General features: G+C 40.5%; 1 protein-coding gene across 2 annotated transcripts; it reads left to right on the forward strand.

Moving 5' to 3' along the window:
• Gpr143 (G protein-coupled receptor 143) lies at positions 1-24,808 on the forward strand. 2 transcript variants are annotated; one of them, NM_001106958.1, is made up of 9 exons: positions 1-316; positions 4,870-4,979; positions 5,485-5,579; positions 9,001-9,093; positions 11,747-11,856; positions 13,958-14,066; positions 16,094-16,211; positions 16,739-16,976; positions 24,378-24,800. In NM_001106958.1, the coding sequence occupies exons 1-9, from the start codon at positions 67-69 to the stop codon at positions 24,470-24,472; spliced, it is 1,218 nt and encodes a 405-aa protein (NP_001100428.1). In that variant the 5' UTR covers positions 1-66; the 3' UTR covers positions 24,473-24,800. The 2 variants fall into 2 exon arrangements, with proteins under 2 accessions (NP_001100428.1, XP_038955571.1); XM_039099643.2 differs by lacking the exons at positions 4,870-4,979; positions 5,485-5,579 and having other exon boundaries at positions 261-316; positions 24,378-24,808.

Below are 24,808 nucleotides of genomic sequence, written 5' to 3' on the forward strand. Positions count from 1 at the left end.
GCCCAGCACCTGACCAGGAAAAGCTGTGGGTTCTGCAGACCAGAGACCGGTCCGTGAGCAAGACCAATGGCCTCCCCGCGCCTGGGAATCTTCTGCTGCCCTTCGTGGGATGCAGCCACACAGCTGGTGCTGACCTTCCAACCGCGGGTGTTCCATGCGCTGTGTCTGGGCAGCGGCGCCCTCCGCCTGGTGCTTGGCCTCCTTCAGCTCCTAACAGGGCGCCGATCTGTTGGTCACAGGGCGCCTGCGACAACCCCAGCAGCCTCAGTCCACATCCTTCGTGCTGCCACCGCCTGTGATTTGCTTGGCTGCCTGGGTAAGGGCGCAGAGCCAACTGTTTTCAGGCTAGAATATGCAGCTTGCAGGGTGGAATGTACAGGGTTCTCGGGATCTGCTCTTGCTTGAGGATGGTACAAAATTCACAGTTTGGGACCTGATTCGGCCAAGATGCATGGTCTCAGAGGGGAGCCTAAATTTGGGGACAACTGAAAGCTTTGAGATATGTGAGTGACCCTTGGGTGCAGAGCAGGACTGGAGTTAATTAACCTGGTGAGTGGATAGTATTAGAGAATTATGCAGAGTGATTGGTATCCTGTTGAATTTGTTAGTGGAGCTTATTAGGGAAACCACAGACATGCAGGTGCAGGTAAAATCCAGAAACAAAGGAAAACAGAAACAAAACTAAAGCAGGTTCATGGTTACCTCAGTGAGGCGAAACAGACAGTCATCAGTATGCATGTGCTTTCTTATGTGTTTATTTGTTGTTGTCTTTGTTTTTTGTTTTGAATCTGAAAGAACTGTCTTTTGAGCTGTTGTTGAAATTACCAAGGCCCTGTGCATGTTGGATAAAAGCTCTACCAAGCAGTTCTATCTCTAACCCCTCAAGTATAAAAAGTGCTATCTGGTGATGCATGTTCTGTGACACCTTTGTTAAGAGTGACACTTTAAAACACTTTAAAATGTTTTCAGCTCCTCCAGAGAAGATTGATGGCATGTGAGTGCTGCATTAATTTACATAAAGTTTTATGCGAGTCCAGCACTGCCCAGCATCTGCCGATCTGAGACCCTGTTAGCCCTGCTAGGACAGAGTACAAAGCTGGAAATAAACACCATGATCCACCAACAAAATCCAAATCAAACCAAACCAAAATCATAGTTAACTACCTGGCTCTTAGCAGAATGAATTTCCCAATATCCTTTTTCGACTAGAGTATAATGCACTTTACTGAGCTTTAAACTAGACTTATATTTATCTGCTTAGTGTGGAAATTGTCCAATATGCATGAAGATAGTCTATAATTATAAGGAAGTATCCTGAATCCCCAGATGTCCCTCCCCCACCTTTGCAGACTTTCCCCCTCCCCTTCTTTTTTTCCTTCCTGGGTGCGTTAATTGGAAGCAAATTCCAGACTTGCAAATTAAAAAATCCAATAAAAATACATATATGTAAGAAAGAAAGAAAGAAAGAAAGAAAGAAAGAAAGAAAGAAAGAAAGAAAGAAAAAAAGAAAACTGCAGTTGCCACATGGATACAGCACCATCAAGAAATTCAAATTTTTTAGGTCTTCTGTCTGTTAGGTTCCAGTAAAAAACAAACAAACAAGCAAAAACAAGACCTAAAAAAATTGTGCAGTTTAACACCAGTGCCACTTGCACTTTAAAATAATTAAAACCAATTTTACTTCCTATATGGTCTGCTATCATAGTGAGACTGTTAAAATAAGACCCAAATTCTGTCTGTGCTTTGAATTTCTTGATGGTGCTGTATCCATGTGGCAACTGCAGTTTTCTTTCTTTCTCTCTTTCTTTCTTTCTTTCTTTCTTTCTTTCTTTCTTTCTTTCTTTCTTACATATATGTATTTTTATTGGATTTTTAATTTGCATTTCAAATGAAATCACCTTTCCAGGTTTTATGTCCATAAACACCCTATCCCATCCCTCCCCACTGCTTCTATGGGGAGGGTGTTCCCCCAGCCCAATCACCTACCTCTTCCTGCCTTCCCTCGCTGAAATTCCCTTACACAGGGATATCGAGCCTTGTCAGGGCCAAGGGCTTTCTTTCCCACGGATGACTGACAAGGCCATCCTCTGCTATATATGCAGCTGGAGCCATGGGTCTGTCCATGTGTACACTTTGGATGACGGTTTAGTCCCTGGGAGCTCTGGTTGGTTGGTATTGTTGTTGTTATGGGGTTGCAAGCCCCTTCAACTCCTTCAATCCTTTCTCTAACTCCTCCAATGGGAACCCAATTCTCAGTTCAATGGTTGGCTGTGAGCATCTGCCTCTGTATTTGTCATGCTCTGGCAGAGCCTCTCAGGAGACAGCTATATTAGGCTTCTGTCAGCATGCACTTCTTGGCATCAGCAGTATTGTCTGGGTTTGGTGGCTGTATGTATATGGGCTGGATCCCCAGGTGGGACAGTCTCTGAACAGCCTTTCCTTCAGTCTATGCTCCAACCTTTGTCTCCGTATTCCTCCTAGGAATATTTTTGTTCCCCCTTCTAAGAAGGACTAAAGCATTCACACTTTGGTTGTCCTTCTTCTTGAGCTTCATGTGGTCTGTGGATTGTATCTTAGGTAATCTGAGCTTTTGGGCTAATATCCACTTATCAGTGAGTGCATACATGGTATTTTTTTGTGTGTTTGCGTTACTTAAGTCAGGATGATATTTTCTAGTTCCATCCATTTGCCTATGAATTTCATGAAGTCATTGTTTTTCATAGCTGAGTAGTACTCCATTGTGTAAATGTACCACATTTTCTGTATTCATTCTTCTGTTGAGGGACATCTGGATTCTTTCCAGCTTCAGGTTATTATAAATAAGGCTGCTATGAACATAGTGGAGCATGTGTCCTTGTTATATGTTGGAGCATGTTTTGGATATATGCCCAGAAGTGGTATTAATGTTCTGTTCAGGAAATTATCGCCAGTGCCCATGTGTTTGAGGCTCTTCCCCACTTTTTCTTCTAATAATTTGAGTGTGTCTGGTTTTATGTGGAGGTCCTTGATCCACTTGTAGTTGAGCTTTGTACAGGGTGATAAGCATGGATCGATCTGCATTCTTCTACATGTTGACCTCCAGTTGAACCAGCACCATCTGGTGAAAATGCTGTCTTTGTTTCCATTGGATGGTTTTAGCTCCTTTGTCAAAGATCAAGTGCCCGTAGGTGTGTGGGTTCATTTCTGGGTCTTCAATTCTATTCCACTGATACCTGCCTGTCTCTGTACCAATACCATACAGTTTTTATGACTATTGCTCTGTAATGCAGCTTGAGGTCAGGGATGGTGATTCCTCCAGAAGTTCTCTTATTGTTGATGATATTTTTCCCTATCCTGGGTTTTTGTTATTCCAAATGAATTTGCAAATTGCTCTTTCTAACTCTATGAAGAATTGAGTTGGGATTTTGATGGGGACTGCATTGAATCTGTAGATCGCTTTTGATAAGATGGCTATTTTTACAATATTAATCCTGCCAATGCATGAACTTGGGAGATCTTTCAACTGAGAAAGACATTAGGGACACCCTTCACAATAGTCACAAATAATATAAAATATCTCGGTGTGACTCTAACCAAGCAAATAAAAGATCTGTATGACAAGAAATTCAAGTCTCTGAAAAAAGGAATTGAAGAAGCTCTGAAATGGAAAGATCTCCCATGCCACTGAAGTTTGAATCATTGCTGTTTGTCCTTGAGGTAATGGTTCTGTGTCCTGTGTTCATTTTCCTGTGTGTTTCACCTTGAGAAGATCCCTGGATACAGGTGGCTGATTGTGCCAAGGCCCAGACCTGACTTATCCCATTGCTAAGAGTCACAAAAATGTGACTGGATTTACTGAAGAGTATGAGTTCAGATGAATATTCTATAAATCCCAAGTCACTTTTTCTTATTTAGAAAAGCTATTTTTCTTTCCATGAGGGATAAATCATTTTTAGTGCAGGATAATTCAATCTAGTGTTTTCTTGATTCCTTAAGGATGTTACCAAGGTAGATAGCAGCATCAATTCAATTTAGTCCTGTAACCTGAATATTTTGAACTACAGAGGTCTCTAAATATCTTGAGAAGTAGGAAAAGGACAGCATCCTTCAGAACATCAGGTAAATGAGGTGGAAGATATGGGACAGAAGTCAGGAGAGGGCTGAGGACTGACCCTTCTTCTGAAATATATAAAATATGAGTGCTTTTCTCACAGGCCTTCTGGTTCAGTTTTAGTTCTTTGAAGACAGGGCCATTATGTGGCTGACTAATGAGCTACTGCCTCTGGAGTGCTTCAGTCAAAGAAGTGTGATCCTGGGCCGCCATGCCTAGCTCCTCCTCTAACCTTTATGGAGCTCCAAGAAGAGCTAGATTGCTAACAATTCTAAAGCACTTTTCAGAAAAACTATTATTATAATTATTTAGTTAGGACTGGCTTAGTGATTAGGCAATATGGCTTTAAATGTTTAGGAACCCCACAGTAGTGCATTACTCAGTGCATGTGTATAGAATTAGATATGTTATGGGTAGTACAAATGCATCTCTCCAGTTTCTTATATGAGTACCTTACATGGATATTAAAAGATACAGGTGAAAAATATAGATCTGCTAGTGATGCTATAATTTCTAATCACCAAACAAAGGAGGGACAATGCTGTTTCTGCTTATGGTTTGACTAGATACTGAAGTGCTTGGGACAACTCTGACAGTAACAATTATATCAGTTGCTGGGCCTTCATTTTCTTCTTTATCATTATGCACCAATGTCTCTGTTTTTCTCTTTTTCTTTCTTCCTTTGTTTTCTTTTTTGACATTCCTCCCACTAAAGCAACCAGATTGCTTCAGATTTGAATTAGGAACATGTAGACTTTCCCTATCTAATTCTCATACAGGAATCGTTATCAGGTCCACAGTGTGGATAGCCTACCCAGAATTCATTGAAAACATTTCCAATATGAATGGAACAGACATTTGGCCTACTGCTTTCTGTGTCGGGAGTGCAGTAAGTTACCTTCCTTTGTTCACCTTCCTCCCTTTGCTCCTCCTACAGGGTGGTCTTTAAAGTCAGCAGAGCAGACAGACACTGGGAGTTGTGAGGAATGCAATTCTCAGGTCTTGCCCTGGACCTGAAGACCAGGAGTCAGTGTGATGCCAAATCTACCTGGGATACAGATGGACACAGAAGAAGACTCAATCAGTGTCTAAGCTTTCCCCCTACACACACATATATACCCTCTTCATAATTTGTGCACAGTTTCAATCAAAGCCAGCCACAGAGAAAAATATATTGGTTTTCTAAAGAAACATATTTAAAAATACATTAAATGTTTTATATAAATACATACTTGTATTGGTCATAGCCACTCTGAATTCCAGAGAATGTGTTCATATGGGATAGCTCACTCATGATTCCAGGAAAACTTGTGTCTGCTCCTCATTTTAGGCATGAGTAGGGCACCTCATGCCTGCTGCTTGAATCTTTGATGCTGAACTCCTGTTGATTATAGATGTGGATCCAGCTGTTGTACAGTGCCTGCTTCTGGTGGCTCTTCTGCTATGCAGTTGATGTATACTTGGTGATCAGGAGATCAGCAGGACGGAGGTATTTATTGACTGGGAACACAAAAAGGGGTGTTTTGCTGGTTCTTTGAGCAAAATTTGGACAGACTATTGCGCGTTCAAAGGTTCTTCACAGTGTGGCTTACACCATATATCTGCCTGTCAATTGGATTTCCACCCAGAAATAACTATGCTTGCTCATTGTTATATTAACATTTTTTGAACACTTCATCTCACTATGAAATCTAGGATGTCACTTGAGCCTAGACTCCTCCTGCCTCTGCCTCCTGAGCGTTTCTCTTATAGAAGTTTGGCCCTATTCCCAGAGGACAGCTCACTTTAGTAAGATACCAATGGCAAATTCAAAACATCAAGATTCTTACAACCTTGTAAATGAGTAACTTGGGAAATTAAATAGTTAGGGGTTGTTGGGAATTTCAAGTGAAGAGCAAATATATTCAAGACTCTGGGTTCAATTCAAGTGGCCAAACCAAAATAAACAAAAAGTGAGGGAGGAAGAAATGAAATATTTGTAAGATTTGGAAGTGAATGCTAAGTGAGAGCCCTCACACTCCATATCATCCCACGCTAATTTTATCCTATTTATTATCTGGGATCTTATCCTTTTCCCTACTACTCAGGGGCTTTGGTATTAATTTTGAGGCAAACATTCATTCCCACATGCAGGATGAGAGGAGGAGGAGGATGAGCAGGAGGAAGAAGAGGAAGAAGAGAAGGAGAATGAGCAGGAGGAGGAGGAGGAGGAAGAGGAGGAAGAGAAAGATGCTGCTGGCATCTAGAAGACCTGGGCAAAGTATGGCTTCTGAGGATGCCCTATTATGTAAAAAGTTACTGCATGGGATGTAAAGCCCCAGAAAACTTTACAAGGGCAAGTTTTCATCAGAGTTAAGATACACACTGTTAGGAATGGAGTGATCTCCCCATTATAGAGAAACAGGGCACATAGCATAGGTAATAAAGATGCCAGGTTTCTGGAGAGACTAAGTCTCACCTTGGTGCCTGGTACAAGTCCTACTTCTTGAAGCCATAGGCAATGTGTGGGTGTGTTCTCACTGGTTGGAATGAACCAGGGTTGGGAGTGTCACTTCTGAAGCTTCTATCCTCTATCCTTCCCTTTGAAGAGTCTGCTGGTGTCCAGGGTAATAGGTGTAGCTGCTTCTACAGATGGCCACTGAGAGACTAAGACTGGTAGGGAGAGTTATCTTGTGAATTCCAGGGCAGGGGCCCAACTTGGCAAATGTGGCTGGCTAAACTTCACATGTCCTTTGAGATCCTGTCAGCACTGATATCTTTGGCAGGCTGGGGAGTATTTTCTCCTTTAATTCCTATCCCAAGAAAGGTAATTAAGATAGATGTAAAGCTTGAATTTGAGCTGTTCACTGCAGCTCCCTTCTGGTGTGGAATACACAGATTTCAAACAATACTTAGGTAGGGCTTGAGATCTTGAAAAAGGCCTTGGACTAAAGGTATGGTATTGTAAGAAAATGACAGTACAGGTCTCCATGGGGCACACTTTAATCCCCAAGCACCTCAGCAGGATCAGATCCTCTCAGCAGGAGGATCTGTAGCTGGAGGACAATTTAGGCTGAATAGTGAGAACCTGTTGCCAAAAGAAATGAAAGTGTGGGTGGCCACGGAATTGGTTGGTCTTGCATCCTGGACTGTTCATTCATCATTCTGTAAATGCATCCAGTGTGGCCCTAGGTATGGGGAGGGTGTGGTGGAATGAGCAGATCCTGCTGCCATCAACAATACAGTCCCCCTGTATTGAGAGTTTCTTTGAGGTAGCTGAGTCTCCATACAGCCTAGACCTCTGGCAATACTAACATTGATGCTGTGCCCCTCCAGCTTCCTGCCCCTGTGAGGCCAGCGGATGGCCACTCCAGGAACTGGCAACAATAGGGGAGACAAAATAGGCTGGAGTCATTTCCTTGTGTTTTCCCAGACAAATGGCACAGAACAGTTCTTCTCTAAGAGCTTTGTGTGCCAGCCTCTGCTTCTTTCCCTGCTTAGTGTAGGTGCTGGTCTCCTGTTCTGATCCACGGGCTTACTTTCCATTCACATAGCTAGACTTCAAAGTCAGAATCTCAATCAGACATGGATGTTATTTGTTCCATATCCTGTTAAATCTTGAGTGGCAGCTAGTGTGTGTGACTGACAGAGCCCAACATGCTTACCCAATCACAAAGTAGCATCTATTTGAATGTTGTCCACTACTCCATGGAATCAGCTGGCTTTGTGTAAAGCCAATTCTCCAAAGTTGCTGGTAGCCTCTAGAAGACCATGTCATCAAATCTGGGAGATTGGGTGACAGGGGTAAGACTGGCTGGGTATGTGCAAGCATAAACATAAAGGAAGGATATGGCAGGAATGTGAACTATGCCTGGAATGGGAAGTGCAAAGGAGGGAGGAAGAAAAGGAAGCCCTTTGATTGCCTGGAGAACTTGAGCTGTTTAGTTTCCCACCAGGTCCTGAAATACAGCGTCTTCGTTTGAGCCTTCAGATTGCAGTTTTTGTCTGATTTCCATGCAAGATGTACACCCTCCCCTTTATTTATTATTTATTTTTAATTGTGTGTATATGTGTGTGACTGTCTGGGGGCTTCTGCAAGTAACTACAGATACCTGAAGAAATCAAAAAAGGGAATCACCTGGATCCCAAGAGCTGGATTACAGACAGTTAAACATGAAGTGCCTGGGGTCCAGCTTAGTCAGAACAACTGACTGCCACCTAAGAAGACACATGCTGGCTAAACACGAAGATACCATTTAACCCAGTAATTTCACACACACACACACACACACACACACACACACACACACACACACACACACACACACACACCCTAAAGAATTGAAAACAGGAACTCAAATAGTTATATGTACATGTTCATAGCAGCACTACTCATAGTAGCCAAAAGGTAAAAACAGTCTAAATTTTCATTGGTAGGTATATGGAGGTGAAGCATGGGGTCTTTCCATATATAATGGTATATTACTCAGGTGTGAGAAACATGCTGTGTGAAAAAAAAAACCACACACGAAAGCCATGCAGTGTCTTATTATCTGTGTGAATATCTAGAACAGACAATTCCATAGGACAAAGCATATTAATCATTCTTGGGTTCAGAAGGAGTGGTAGTGACTACTAATGAGAATGAGGTATTTTATGGTGATCAAAATATTCTGTAAATAGATAGTTTTGATGGTTAAACAACATTGGCTGTGTATATGCAAAAAGTATCTTGAAATTGTTCACTTTCAAATAACAAGTTTTATGTGATGTGAATTTCACCTTGGAAAACACAAAAAATGTAAGCCCAACAACCCCCTCACCAATAGCACAGGAAGCTCTGGACAGAATAGAACTTAATCTAGTCATTTCCACTGGGTAGCCTTGTATCCCCTCTTAGCTGTTGCCACCCCTCTTCTCTTTTCTCCTAGCACCATCCTGCTGTACCACATCATGGCCTGGGGCCTGCCTGTGCTGCTCTGTGTGGAAGGTGCAGTCATGCTTTATTACCCTTCTGTGTCCAGGTAAGCCCAGTTACTCATAGTTCCTGGTCTATTGTGTGCCTCTAATAGGGAATGAAAAGCTGTTACAGCTAATCCATCTGGAAAAAAAAGAGAGGGGCAGGGGAGGTAACTTGGTGGTAGAGAATTTTGTTAACATATTTGAGGCCTTGAGATTATCCCTTCACCACAAAGGAAGATACTTATAAAGCTTCAAGGTCTAAGTATGAAAACTCTAAATTTACATGGAAAACAGACAGAGGTAAACAGTGTCTCTGTGACTTAAGGGATGTTTAAACCAGGGCTCAGTACAGCAGAGCCCTCCTGACAAGTCTTGCCCTTTGTCTATGTTTATGAATAAAGTTTTATTAGAGCACAGCTATATTTGTTTATGTGCTGTCTGTGGCTGTCTTTGATTTACAGAGACAGAATTCAGAAGTTACAGCAGAAGTTGAAGTTGAAATATATGAATCATCTTTTCCTCAGGATAAGTTTGCTGACCCACAGTATAGAACTTTTTTGACTGCTTTCAGTTTCTTAATTGGATGTATGCCTCCACTTTGATGTTGCCTTTTTTATTAACTACTTTTCTATTGCTATGATAAATACCATGACTAAGGGTAACTTAAGAGAGTTTATTTGGGCTTGCTCTTCCAGAGAGATAAGAGTCCATCAGGGCAGCAAAGCATGGAAGCAAGTAGCAGCCATGGTTGCAGGATCAAGAAACTGGGATATCACATCTTTAACCAAAAACATAAAACAAAGAGAATGAACTGGAAGTAGGGCAAGGCTATAAACTCTCAAAGACCACCCTGAGACATACTTTCTCCAGCAAGGAGGAACACTAACTGGGAACCAAGTGTTCAACTACTTGAGCCTGTGAAGGACATTTCTCATTTAAACCATTACACCTTATCAACTATGAGTACTCTCAGGGAGTTCTGTGCAGGCTCATGGTGTAGTCTTCTTTCTGGAGAACTTATAACAAACAGACAACAGTGTATATCTATTAGAGAAGAATACATTTAACTGAAAAATCCTTTACTTTCTCATGTACTTCCCTGTGGGACCTGGAAAATCCCCCCAAAAAATGTGAGCTCAAGAATTCCATTGATTCAGGGCTTGCAAGGAGTCCCTGGGTACTCAAATGCTTTTGGTAGATGTCTTGGATTTACTCTTGATTACCTCTTAGTCTTGTGCTACCCACATTTTGGAACCCTGGAATTCTTTAAGTATGCCCTTGCTTTCATCTGTCATTTTATTTCTACCTTTCTGTCAGAATCTCTTCTCCCCCTTCTCTTGTTTCCCTGACTTTCCAGACCACATTGAGCCTTCAAAGATGAAGAACATTTATACTAGAAGTAGACATCATAGGGAATTGTTGACCTCTCTCTTTGTGCCTGAGCTCTCCTGTGTCCTACTTTGGCTTCACTTCTCACTTCTCAGCTATTTTTTTCTCTTACATCATGTGTGTCCTAGCTGATAGTTCTTACCTTCTTTTTTTAGATTAAAAAATATAAATAAGTGTTTTGCTTTAGGTATGTATGTATACCATGTGCACACACACATATATATATATGCGCTAGGAATTGAACCCATATCCTTTGCAAAAACAACAAGTGCTCTCAATCTCTGAGCCATTTCTCAGCTCTATCCTACCTTTATAACATGAATGCATGGCCTTCCATTACATCTTAAAGTGACCAGTGATTTCTGTGATTACTTTGTAGAAATTCTTATTAATTGCCCCCAAAAGAACTGCTGAGAGTTTTGTCATCAATGATAAGAACATATTTAATTTTAAATCTTATTTTTTGAGACAGGGTATCTCTATTATATAGCTCTAGTTGTCTTGGAACTCGATATGTAGACTAGGCTGGCCTCAAACTCAGAGATGCCTCTGCCTCATGAGTGCTGGGTTTAAAGGCCTGCACCATCACACAACTTTTAAATATTAAACTTCATTTTTAAAAAGATTTATTTATTTATTATATATAAGTATACTATAGCTGTCTTCAGACACACCAGAAGAGGGCATCAGATCTCATTACAGATGGTTATGACCCACCATGTGTTGCTGGGAATTGAACTCAGGACCTCTGGAAGAGCAGTCAGTGCTCTTAACCTCTGAGCCATCTCTCCAGCCCAATCTTAAACTTCTATATTTTTAGTTTCTAAGTTGCTCAGGGATAGGGAGTGGATTTTATTCATGTTACTGGGCAAGACCATGTAGCAAGTACTCAAAGCCTAGTACTTAAATGAATTCATTTGTCTCCACCTCCACTTGAATTGTTTGCGTGCACGTGTGTGTGTGTGTGTGTGTGTGTGTGTGTGTGTGTGTGTGTGTGTGTGTAACTGTGAAGAGACCAAGTACAGAGAGAACCTACCACTCCAGAATTTTTGTTTTCCCAGAAGGTCTTTAAAAGGTTCCCCCAATGGGATGCTCTGTCACTCCTGCCATTTATGAGACAGGAATATGACCCATCTCCTTCATCACTCTGTAATGTATTACTTGTTTTCAACAAGAAAAATAAGTCAGATTACCTTTGGACAAAGTCAGGAACAGACTGATGCATTTCCTTCTCTGCTCTAGCCTCTTATCCCAGCTTCCAGGTAAGCATCCCATCTCAGCTAAAGGTTTTCTTAGGGGAGAATGTTTTGATATTCTTCTTTTAAGGTGTGAGAGAGGCCTGGACCATGCCATCCCCCATTATGTCACCACATACTTGCCACTTATGCTTGTCCTTGTGGCCAACCCGATCCTGTTTCACAAGACAGTGATTTCAGGTAAATCTTGGGAGGATTACTCTTGGTTTATGGACATTGAGTACATCTGCATGTCTTGGAAACATAAAAAAATACAGCTGTTCCTTCTGGAATTAGAGATGACAATTGACTTTATTCATCTTTCTTCAAAGACATGAGCAGACAGTGGTTAAGAGCACTGGCTGCTCTTCTAGAGGTCCTGAGTTCAATTCCCAGCAACTACATGGTAGCTCACAACTCCTGTAATGGGATCTGATGCCCTCTTCTGGAGTTTCAGTAACAATGTATACATATACACAAAATAAACACATCTTTCAAAAACGTTAAACAAAAAAGGCAGGGGCAGAATTTAGCTGGACTAACTGACTGTGTTTAATAAGTGAAATGTGAAACCCTATTTACTTATTTATTACACAGTGTTTTTGCTGACGTTTGTTTAGCTAATGACCATGAATTTTAATTGAGCCTTCCATGCTAGGCCCTCCAGTGTCTGCTCTTAGTATAAAGGACTGAAGGTGAATTTTTAAAACTGTAGAGGCAACGTAGAAGTAGATATAGCAAGAGGCAGATAAGAGGAAGGGATGAGGTATGGACTCATGGTCATTCCTATGCACTCACTTGACCTATGCATTTTGTCAGATGTGCAGGAAGCAGGATGTGGAGCACAGGAAACAAATCCATTGCAATGGCAAAACTCTAGAGGGAGGTAGTGGGTCACCAGAGGGACATGCCTTTTACGGCTAGGACTAGAGACCTATATCTCAGTCCTACCACCTCCTCAAGTGACCATAAGACGGAGTAAATGCCCATTTGTCTTATGCTTCTGTGCATCTCTTAGGTAGAATGTGAATTAAGGCATTTATTTGTACATTGATCTTCAAAGAAAGGTCATTTAAGAATTAGAAGTTGTTTGTAGAAATCTCAAAAGAAGAGTGCTTTAAACTCTATCACTAGTGATAAACTACTGACACTTTAGATGCAACATTTCCTATCTTCTTTTAAATGTAGGCATTAAATATACTATTTATGCTGAAGTATCAACTGTTGATTGAACTGAAAAATGTTTATTTATTTACTATTTTTATGTTTATGTGTGTGTGCCTGCCTGAGTTTATGTGTATTACATGCACGTAGAGGCCAAAAAAGGGCATCAGATTCCCTGGAACTGAAATTTCAGGTGGTTGTGAGCTACCACGTGGTTACTAGGACCAAACTCATTTTCTACAGGAGCAGGAAGTGCTTTTAACCACTGAGGCATCTCTGTAGTTCCTGGTTATAGAATTTAAAAAAATCATTTTTAAAAGTCTATTATTAGTAATAGGAACTTATAATTGGATGAGTATTTTTATCTGCATTTAAATATAGGATTTTTTGTTTCAGAAATTACATATAAGTAGTGGTTTTTATCAAAGCAGCGGACATGCCTTGGCCAAATACAATAATGTTCAAATATATATATATATATATATATATATATATATATATATATATATATATATATATATATATATATATGGAGGTGGTACAATGGATCATTAATTCTTCTCTAAAGATTTATTTTAACTTCTCTGTAAGGAGAAATATTAACTTTTTCAATATTCTAAAATAATAAGTGCATATTATTTTGGAGTGGATAAAAAGGCCTTTAAAAACACAGTATTTTAATAAAGTACTAATAAAATCAGGAGTTCAGTTAATGAATTACCAGGGTTAATTTCTCAGTTGTACAAAAGTCCTGCATTTGTGCATGATGTTCACACTGGGAGAAGCTATAGTTATGCAGCATGGTAAGTCAAGCTGAAATAGTGGTAGAGCACTTGCCTAGCATGCATAAGGCCATACTAATACCACATATATAAAAAGTTATTTAAAATTGAAAGTATCTAATTATATATATATATATGTATGTATATATATGTGTGTGTACATGTGTTTGTGTATATGTATGACCTTCATGTTTATAAGGACACCAGGTGCAATACTGTAATGACTGTCAGTAATGGGTTTTACTTCATGCTTTTCTGGCTGTATATAAAGGTTCATATCTGCTTTGGTTTTCTTCTCTGTTATGGAGTTACTGTAAGTCATGAATGTTGTCTGATGTTCCTCTACACTCCTACAGTGGCCTCTTTACTGAAAGGACGAAAAGGTGTTTATACAGAGAATGAGAGATTGATGGGGGCCGTGATCAAGACCCGGTTTTTCAAAATAATGCTGGTGTTAATTGCATGGTAACTTTTCTTCTAGTATTTGTTGTTGATTGTGCTAGTGAGAAGGATATGCCAACTTGCTATTTTTCTTCTCCAAATGTGACGTGAGAATTCCAAAGGAAAGAATCTGGAAGGAAAATCTTTGAGACAATGTAAGGTATCCCCTAAAGAAATGAACAGAAAATAGGTCAGCAAGTCATATTTTTTAAAAACCTTAATGACAATTATATATTATACCATGAAAATAAGAAGTGTTCAAGGTTTTGTTTTTTTTTAAAGAAAGATTTAGCCAGTTTTTCTTTTTCTCTCCTCCTCTTCTTTCTTACTTTGTTATTGTTATTGAGATAGTGTCTCACTATATACCCCTGGCTGACCCAGAACACATAATGTAGACTCAGGTGGCCTTGAATTTTCAGTGATTGATTCCCTTGCCTCTGCCTGTCCAGGTGCTGGGATTGTAAGCATGTACCATCACGCCCAGCTATGTGTTCAGTTTTCAAATATTTAAGCCATACACACCTGATATTTCATCCCATCACCGGGCTAAGCAAAATAAAGGAACAATCACTCACATTGTTTATTTTGTATGTATAAACATTTTGGCTGTGTATATGTATATGCACTATGTGCCTATTAGGAAACCAGAAGAGGATGCCCAGATTCCTTTGAGTTACCAATTCTTTTTGTTTTTTAAGATGGAGGCAGAGTCTCACCTTGTTGCTCTGGCTGTCCTGGAACCCAGAAATATGCCTGCCTCTGGGATTAAAGACATGTTGCATTGTGCCCAGCCGGTACGGACATTTGTGAGCCACCATGTGGGTGCTAAAGACTGACCATAGATCCTCTTACAGAGCAAGTTCTAGTACAGCTAGGTCACATAGAGAAACTCTGTCTTGGAAAGACCCATTCTGCCTTCTCCCCAAAAAGATTGTTATTAAAAACAGTAATGAATCAGTACCATACAGAACACAGCAAATCTCTGTGGTATTAATCCCCCTGGCACAGGGACATTTATTTAAATGCCCTCCTAGGAGAGTTCTAAATTATCTGCAGCTTATATATTCATCTTGTTATTTTACATTCCAGTGACCTACAAAGATTAACATTTTAAAACCCCACATAAGGACTTGGTTATTTTTCTACTGCTGTGATAAAATGCTGTGACAAAGGCAATTTATATAAGGAAAGGTTTTTGGGGGCCTTAGAGTTCCAGAAAGATAGGAGTCCATCACCGTCATAGCAAAGAGTATGGAAGTAGGCATGTTGGCATGGTCTGGGAACTGCAGCTTAGAGTTCATATCCTAATCCATAAGAAGGGGGCAAAGAAGGTCACTGGGGATGGCATAGGCCTTTGAAAGCTCAGAGCTCACTGCCAATGACACTCCTCTAACAAATGTATACTTTCTAATCTCTCCGAAATAATCCCACCAACTGGAAATAAAACTTAGGAGCTTACAGAAGCCATTCTCCTTCAAACTACCACAGGCTTGGTAAGATAGTTCAGCAATAGAGGCACTTATGCTCAGCTCTGACTACTTGAATTTAATTCCTGCATCTCACAAGGTCGCAAGAGAGAACTGACTCCTAGAGATGTCCTCTGACTACCTCCTGTCTTTCCCCCATCCTCCAGCACACACAAATTCCATATAAAATATCAAAATGGCATCAAAAGGTTAAGTTACTTTTCAAAAAACGAAAGAAAAGAAAAGACAGAAAAGAAGGAAGGAAGGAAGGAAGGAAGGAAGGCAGGCAAGAAGAAAAGAAAAAGTCTTTAAGATTACCTCTCTTATGGAGAATGATTTCTGGGTTGATACAGGGCTAAACTTTACATCTTGATGTGATGTGGAATGTTTCTATCGGAATTGGTTGAGGTCTGTATTAGACCAAGAGAAGATTGTGTTTCAATTAAAGTCTTGGTGCCAACTCAATTCCTTCCCACAAAAGTGATCATGTTGCCACCAAGAACTGGTACATATAGACCACGGTTAAAGTCACTATGAATTTCACTGAGTGCTTTCTTCACCTGTGGATCATTTTCTTTCCATCAGTTGGTTGTCCAATATCATCAATGAATGTCTTTTGTTCTACCTTGAAATGCAACCAGATACCCATGGAGGCTCTCTGAAACGCATCCAGAATGCAGCCAGGACCACATGGTTTATTATGGTAGGCTAATCTAGACTGAATTTTTCTTCTTGTAAAGGAAAGAAGAAAACTGATATGGAAAAAAAAACATTCAAAGTACGATGTGTAAATATATAACCAGTGCAATGTTTATGGACTACCATTATAACCCATGCACTGCCATGCTATGTTCTGTCATTGTATTACTAAACAGGCTTAGAGCTGGAATGTGGCCTGGTGACAATGGTTTCTGGGCTTGGTCTTCAGTACTGCAAAATGAGTGAGTGAGTGAGTGAATGAAAGAATGAATAAAAGTAAGGCAATCTCTGTTAAGTCGCTGTGGCCTAGAGATTGAGGCATTTGAAGTTTTTTTTCCACAGCATTAAACTGTTATTCTTTTTTGTTTCTTTTTATTAGATTTATTTACTTTATTTTATATGTATGGGTGTTTCAGAGGAAGATCAGTCTATTGGGTATACCAGCATAGAACTTATGATTATAGTGACTAAAGATTGTCACTTTTTCTACACTCCTTTTACCTTAATGTATTCTTTTGCCCTCCTTCCTAGGGAATATTGAATCCATCTCAAGGACTTCTCTTGTCTCTGGCCTTCTATGGCTGGACAGGATGCAGCCTGGATGTCCATGCTCCCAAGATGGTGATTCAGTGGGAAACAATGACTGCCTCGGCTGCTGAGGGCACATATCAGACCCCTGAGGGTTCCTGTGTGCCCCATCAAAACCCCAGGAAGGTGGTGTGTGTTGGGGGGCACACTTCTGATGAGGTGCTGAGTATTTTGTCTGAAGGTAATGCTTTATTCCAAGAAAAGTGAACTGCAGAGTCCCAGAATTCCCTGGAAGTCCATTAAACAGGGAGCTGCTGATGGGAAACTTACATGTCACTATACTCTTGCATTTCCTCTTCCACTTTTCATTTTTATATATTTTCACTTTTAGTAATCTATTTCATTTTATGCATATGGTTGTTTTTCCTGCATGTGTCTGTGAAGCACATTTATACCCAGTACCCATGGAAGCCAAAAGGTGGGATCAGATCCCTGGAACTGAAATTACAGGTAGCAAGCTGCCGTGTGGGTGCCAGGAATTGAACAGGACTCTTCTAGAATAGTCAGTGCTCTTAACAGTTAAGTCAGTTCTCCAGTCCCTCATTTGTTTTTAAGACAGAGTTTCACTATGAAACAAAAGCTAACTTCTAACATTCAGTCCTTCTGCCTCAGCTGTTTGAGTTATGGTATTACAGGAACATACCACCAGGTCCAGCTAGTTGGTTGCTACAATTTTCTGGCAGTCTAAGGAGAAAGATTTAAAAATACTTAGGGGGTTAGTTCTCAGTACCCATACTGGCAATCTACAATCACCTGTGATTCCAGCTCCAGGGGATCTGATGACCTCTTCTAGTCTGGGTGGGCACATGCACACATGTACTCATAATACACACAAATAAAAATAAATCTAAACAACAACAAACTTACTCAGGAACATCAGAGCAATCTTGCCTATCCTCAGCTAGCCCACAGAGAATGGATAGGAAACATCTAGTTTCCTATCATATCATATACTCCTTATCATATACTATTTTCAGAGCAGCATCCCTTATCCTTGGCTAGCTGCTTCTACCTTCTGCTGCCTGTGCTATGCACTTTAGAGTGTTTATTAGCTTCTCTGCTCTCATCTCCCTGGAGTAACAAATACCTTCTGTGGGCTTAGTGTCCCTCGGGTCAGAAAAATGTCTCCTTTGCAAAAGCTTAAAGAAACTTGCATTTTTGAACATGATAATATCTGGGATACATAGACATTCATGTACACACACACACACACACACACACACACACACACACACACACACACACACACACACAGAGCCAAAGACAATTCACAGTACTGACAAACTATTCCAAACTAGACGGAGGAACATTTTGAGGAAAGATGTGTGGAATTGGTTAGAGGACTTCAATCTTCTTTGCCTTTCTTGCTATTCACATATGCAGAAGAAGGTTCATTCTTGGGACAAGTCTGGCTGAGAAAATATCTAGATAAATCTATGACCTGATGTCCTGAGGTGGTATTGTGTGGTTGTACTGGGGAGCTGTAAAGGAAACAGAGAAGCTCTCCTGGATGGACCTACACGACAGAAACTGTGTGTTTAGGAACTTTCTCTTTCTCTGAGTATGCTGCAGTGGTAGGCAGGGTCTCATCTATGCTGGGCTATTGCTGCAGCTCCAGCCACACCCTAGCCTTTAGGCTTCTAATGTTGCCCCAGTAGTTAAGACTGCTGTCAGCATGCCAAGTTATTGATACCACGGCGTCAGGAGTAAAAAGCTGCATTTAGAATTATTTATGTGTGTCCGAATTCCCATCCTGATGGTTCAAAATGGCTGAGCCATTTTTGACACTATAATAAAATTCTACAATAACAATAAACCCCATTATATCTGGTCCCTGCACCCTACTTCCTTCCACCACTTCAAACAGCATTAAGCAGACCCTTCTTGTTTCTATTCTGTCCAGCCTAGTACTGTTGCTCACAGGCTGAAAGCTTTTAGAATCTTTAAAACAATGCACAAAGGTCCAACAGGAAACAGAGCCACTGTTCATAATGACTGCTGTCTTTAGGATCCCTTCTTTGTTGCTGATCTTGCTTCTTTTTTTTAAGTGCTTTGAATGTAACCTGGTATGTTACCAGTGCCAACTTTTTGCTACACAATAGAACCATGTCCCTAAATCCTATTTCAATTCCTTTCAAAGCAAAGGAAAAAGTTTTGGCAGAGTAAAGAAGACCTGAGACCCCTCTACAGTCCAGAGGTGGGGGTAGGGTAGGGAAGAGAATCCACTGTGATATATAATTCAAATATCATCAAATTTATTCTTTAAAGGTTTAGTGCATTTTAGTGTATTCATGAAGTTGTCCAGTCATTGCCTAAATAAATAAATAAATAAATCCAGAACTTTACTTGGAAGTTGTGGACACAGCCGTGAACTCCCCCTATTCATTCTCCCTCTCCCCCTCCCTCCTCCTGGGTCTCATGTATCACAAATTGGCTTCAAGCTCACTATATAGCTCTTGCTGACTTTGAACTCTTGATCATTTTGCTTCCACTTTCAGGTGCTGAGATTAAGAGAGTATACCACCATGCTCAGTTTACAAGGTGATGGGTTGAATCTAGGGCTTTCTGCCTGCTAGGCAAACAATTTACCAACTGAGCTTCACTTTCAGCCTTCTCCATTCCTGCCAGCCACGAATTTTTCTGTGTATGAATGTTCTACAAATTTCCTATAATCATATTGTACGGAGTTTGTCCTTTTCTGTCTGACTTTATACCCTAAATTTTTGAAGATTTATTCAGCAGCACACATCAGCATATGGTTCTTTTATGGCTCAATAACATATTACAGTATGGAAATATTTATTTTCTGAAAAATTTCTAGCAACTACTATTGACTGTAAAGAACTCCATCAAGCCATGTATTAGGAGCTGTCATGGGTTTGCAGCAAGGACCATAATCCCTGCCCTTATAGTTTATTGGACAAATTCAAAACAGTTAAAATTATTATTCTATTCAATTAATGAATTAATCATTGAAAATGTTGATTTTTTGTTTTGGTTTGGTGTTTTTCAAGATAGGGTTTCTTTGTGCAAAACCCTGGCTGTCCTGGAATTTGCTTTGTAAGCCAGGCTAGGCTCATGCTCACAGAATTTGAACCTGCCCCTGTGTATTAGCACCCTGATTACCAATTGCTGGGATTAAAGTTGTGCAACACCACCACCCTGTAAAAGTATTGATTTGAGAAACAATGTGGAGGTAGAGGAAAGCAAATGAGAGCCTTTCTAAAAAAAAGAATTTTTGTAAAAATGGCAGTCATTAGGATTGAGGTATAGCTCAGTAAGAGCATTTGACTAGCATGTACAAGGCCCGAGTTCGACCCCCCCACCCCGTACTATAAATATACAAAAGAAAACAACAGACCCTGCCTAATTAATTAATTAATTAATTAATCCAAAGAAAAGAGGAAAAGGCAACTGTCAGTTAAGAATCCACAGTGATGTGTTGTTTGCTTATCTTCTGGGTCATTTTTTTTTGGAAGCATTCTTCAAGCACAGAGTGAGTAGGAAAAATTAACCAAAACATTTCCTGCAAAAGTATAAGTAGTGGGGGTTTGGTGAAGGTCTTAAGTTTACACTTCCTCACCCTGAAAATAGCTAAATTAAAATGACTCCTAAGAAAAAGTCACCACCATTTTGTATGGTGGCTCTTTGCAGGAATTTGCATACATGGAACTGCAAAGAACAAAGAAAGCTGTTTTTTAGAAACTAAATCACTTTAAGTATTTTGCTTCTTAGAGTGTTATAGTGCATTTAAAAAGATTTCCGCATCTCTTTTGGTTAGTATTGTCCTTTATGGTCTAGTAATGTTTTAGTTACTTCTCTGTGCAGTAACAAAGTTTCTGAAGAAAATTACTTTTTAAAAGGAAAGGTTTAATATGGTTCAGTTTTACAGGCTTTTGGAAAAGGGTGCATATCCATCTAATGAAATATCATTATATCATAAAAAGAACCATTGCTTGGTCCTCTTGCTCTGGGCTTGTGATGACACAACATCATTGCTGGGGGCTGACTGTTTGATATCATGAGGTCATGGTCACTTGATATCAGCAGACTTTGCATCAATAGAGAACTAGTCAATGCCCTAGTAGCCATGCTGCACTGTCTCCAGAGTCTTGCTCTGTCAACAAAAACACCTTCTCTTCGTGGAGCATTACAAGGCAGAAAAAAGCCCCAAGACCATCCAGGCTTGCTAGAGTCCAGAGCACAAATCCTTGTGTGACTTAGGATGAATGGAGCTACCTGAGGGTGGCTTTATTCTTGCAGCTTTGCCTTTGAGAGAATCTTATGCATCACTGTTTTCCATGGAGATGGGTGTAAGGAGTGAAAGACCAAACACTTTACAAAGCCATGGGAATTTGTCCTCAAGTGTGAGGTCATGGGGGAGTATCCGCAGCAAAGACCTTGATCACAAGCCACCTTATGATACTCAGCTGGGTCTTTTTTTAAACAAAAACCACAAAAAAACCCACATGAGTTCTCATGCACCCGAGATGAGTTCATAGTCCAGCTGACCCTGTGAGAATCAGATTTTTTTCAAGTGTCTTCAGCCAGCCCCTCCTGCAGCAGTGCTATTCTGGAAGCTCTTAAAAGACTTTCCAGCTGCTCCCTGGCTACTCTAGCCAGATGGTTGTCCTCTATTACCCATGGCTGCACCCACACTCAAAATCTGGACCTGGCTCTAGGGTCCATGGCCAAACATCATTTCTTCATTCCTTCCTCTAGATTCCTTGAGGGGATCACATTTACTTTGTGTTCATCATGCCTGAATCCACTTAGATGCATCTTCCCCTAGGGAAGTTCTGGCTGCTGGTTCCCTAACAGGCTACAGTGGGTGACCCAAGTGCATTAGAGTATTCCTTCAGTATGGTGTTTGCCTCTGTTCAAACTGTTATTCTTCCTGCCTTCCATAGGTCATCAATGTTAATGCTGCTCTAGCTTCCAAGGGCTCATCTCACTGCTGTTGAGGCATTGACTCAACTATATCCACTCAATATGTTTACTGAGTATTCCATTCTAGAGGAAGAAAGAAAACAAATGCAGAAAGTCCACAGTGATTATGTAATATGATATCCAACTAGTGATAAATATGGTGAACTAGAACTCTTTAGGGTGCTGGGGATAGAATTCAAATGAAAAGAGCTTGCTCAACATGTAAGTGACTCTGACTTCAATACCTAATTTATTAAGAATAGGAACAGCTAATCAGGAAGAAAGTTAGGTAGGGAACTAGTATTTTTGATAGGGTATCCCAGAAGTTTCTCTGTGGATGAGGTAACATTCTGAATTGAGACCAAAATTAAACACAAAGAGTCATGGGAAAGTTCAAAGATGCATTGCAGGCAGAAAAAGAGCAGTGGAATGGCCTTTGACAGGACCATACCTTTAGAAGGAGAGGAGGAGTAGGTAAATTAGAATGCCTGAGGGATGACAGGAGTGATAGGCAAAGCTGCAAAAGTAAGCAGGGTCCATTGGTGGAGCTTAGAGACTGCCTGTGCAAACGGGGAAAGGCCCCCTTGCTTCATTGCTTCCATCTTTGAATTTTCCATACCCAGTTCCTACCCTGGCTCAGAGCCAGTTCTTCTGGGTATTTTTGGGAGCAGAAGAATAAGTCTGCTATTGTTCCAAAGGATTTTGCTATCCGGAAGGAAGGAGTGCTAGTCAAGTGATTAAGTAGACCTGCAGAGTGACCCTTGATGAGAATGTTTTATTTTGCCTTTCTTATTGAGCTTACTTTCCCACCCTTTGTACTGTGCTGTGACTGCTGTCTGTAAGTCATGACACGTTCTAAAGCAAAGGGGAAATTGATTAGTAAAAAAATAGAACAGGACCAGAGAACAATGATGGGATCCAAGGAAAGCCAGATGAAATGAGCCACACAAGGCTACTCAAATTGTGTGACTGATTTTTCTTTGAACTTCTTACCTGGAAACTAAAGAGAGAATGTGATAAGTTACAAAATTAATTATTCTGAAGAAAACCTAGCAATGGCTCTTAGAAGACAAATACAACTCCCTGTCCTTGTCCCTGTCCCTGTCCCTCTCCCTGTCCTTCTCCCTCTCCCTCTCCCTCTCCTGCGCTCACAGGTTCCAGACATGAAGGCCAGAGAGAAAGGTCTCCTTCCTTCAGCTTCCTATGAAATGAGCACCAAATAACTCAGAGATTATTTGGATGTGTGTACTATGCCATATGAGAAGCATCATTTGTCCCCTACTCATTGTATCTAGGGCTCTAGTTTATCATCAGAACAAGAAAACTGGCTTAGCAAAGCACTGCCAGGCATGTGCTGTTGTGTGTCTTGATATTTGTTTAAATTACAGCCCCTTGATAGATAGAGAGATAGTTTGGTGTGCTGAAGGATGGGGGTTGCAAGGTGAAAGAAAACTGGTAGCACTGTATATGAGGACAAGAGCGAGCTTTGCAGAAAACAGAGATTGCTTCATTTTGGGGCTTTCTGGAGCTGAGTGCACGTAGCCAGACAGGAGATCCCACTGTTTATCACAACTTGCTGTGGATGGACTATGTCCTTTGTACATCTCAGGCACATCCAAGGGTCCAAGGACACCTTAATTAAACTGTCACATTTCCCTTGGAACCATGTGTCAGCTGCCTGAAATGATTCTATAGGATTCATTTCATTTTTTTCTCTGAATAGATTAAATAAAGTAAGGGATTGTCTTAGAGTTTTACTGCTGTGAACAGACACCATGAACAAGGCAACTCTTATAAGGACAAGATTAACTGGGAGCTGGCTTACAGGTTCTGAGGTTCAGTCCATTATCACCAAGGCAAGAACATGGCAGCATTCAGGCAGATATGGTGCAGGAGGAGCTGAGAGTTCTACATCTTCATCTGAAGGCTGCTAGCAGAATACTGGCTTGCAGGCAGCTAGGATGAGGGTCTTATAGCCCATACCCATAATGACACACCTATTCCAACAAGGCCACACCTTCTAATAGTGCCACTCCCTAGACCAGCCAAGCATATACAAACAATCACAGGGATGATGTAGAGGTTTTTCCCCCTCATTTTATTTATACATAAGCATAGGCAATATTGATGTTAATTATTTTTTGAGACAGGATCTTTGTATGTACTCCTGGCTTTCCTATAACTTGCTATGTATACTAGGCTCAAATCCACAGAAATTTGCCTGACTTCTCATGAAGGAATTAAAGTGTGTGCTACTACACCTGGCCTTAGATGTTAATATTTGACTAAGATTCATTCATTTATTCTTTCTTTTATCAAGAAAAAGAAAGATAAAGTCTCATTTTGTTGTTGCGTACTAGCAGCATTTTCTGAAATTTAAGTCTGGCAATGTTGCTCACTTAGTACAGTGTTTGGTTAGCTAATGTGAGGTCCTGAGTTCAATTTCCACCACTATATAAAATGAATATGATGATACATATTTGTTATTCTAGCACTTTTGAGGGGGATTCAGGAGGCTTGGAAGTTCAAGTTCCTTCTTGAATATATATCAACTTTGAGGCAATCCTGGTCTACATGTGACCCTGTGATAGCAAAACAAGACCAAATCTTCTAGAACCTCAGCCCTAACATAACCTGCTCTTTTCCTCTTCAGGTTCGGATGCTAGCACTGTTGAAATCCATACTGCAACTGGGTCCCACAACATAAAGGAAGTTGACTCCATTTCCCAAGCCCAGGGGGATCTCTGAATGGATGGGATGGGGGCCAGACATCCCTGTTTTTCAGGTTCTGTGTCTTGTTGTTTTGGATTGTGTTCTTGCCTTCCTTCCTATCACAGTGCTGCCATGATGTAGCATCCTTCAAATTCCACTTTGGTCACCATAGAGGAGCTCACTGAGGATGGCCTTTATGCTGGGAGAAACAACACACCAGAACTTGGACATGGAAAATTTCCTCTAGAACATTCAGTGTCACCTCTTGACTTTTAATTACCCCTTGGACTTTTACTAAGGCCAGTTGTAGTGCTTAAGTGCCAGACCCAAATTCTTGAGAAAATAGTTAAATAAAGTCATTGTGACTAACTC

Source organism: Rattus norvegicus, chromosome X (assembly GCF_036323735.1).
Source record: "Rattus norvegicus strain BN/NHsdMcwi chromosome X, GRCr8, whole genome shotgun sequence".
Lineage (NCBI taxonomy): Eukaryota > Metazoa > Chordata > Mammalia > Rodentia > Muridae > Rattus > Rattus norvegicus.

Excerpts from the sequence above, each read along its gene's own strand:
- Gpr143 (NM_001106958.1), top strand. The coding sequence starts at position 67 with ATGGCCTCCCCGCGCCTGGGAATCTTCTGCTGCCCTTCGTGGGATGCA. Across the intron at positions 11,857-13,957 it reads TCACAAGACAGTGATTTCAG|TGGCCTCTTTACTGAAAGGA; the intron begins GTAAATCTTGGG and ends ACACTCCTACAG. Across the intron at positions 14,067-16,093 it reads ATGCTGGTGTTAATTGCATG|TTGGTTGTCCAATATCATCA; the intron begins GTAACTTTTCTT and ends TCTTTCCATCAG.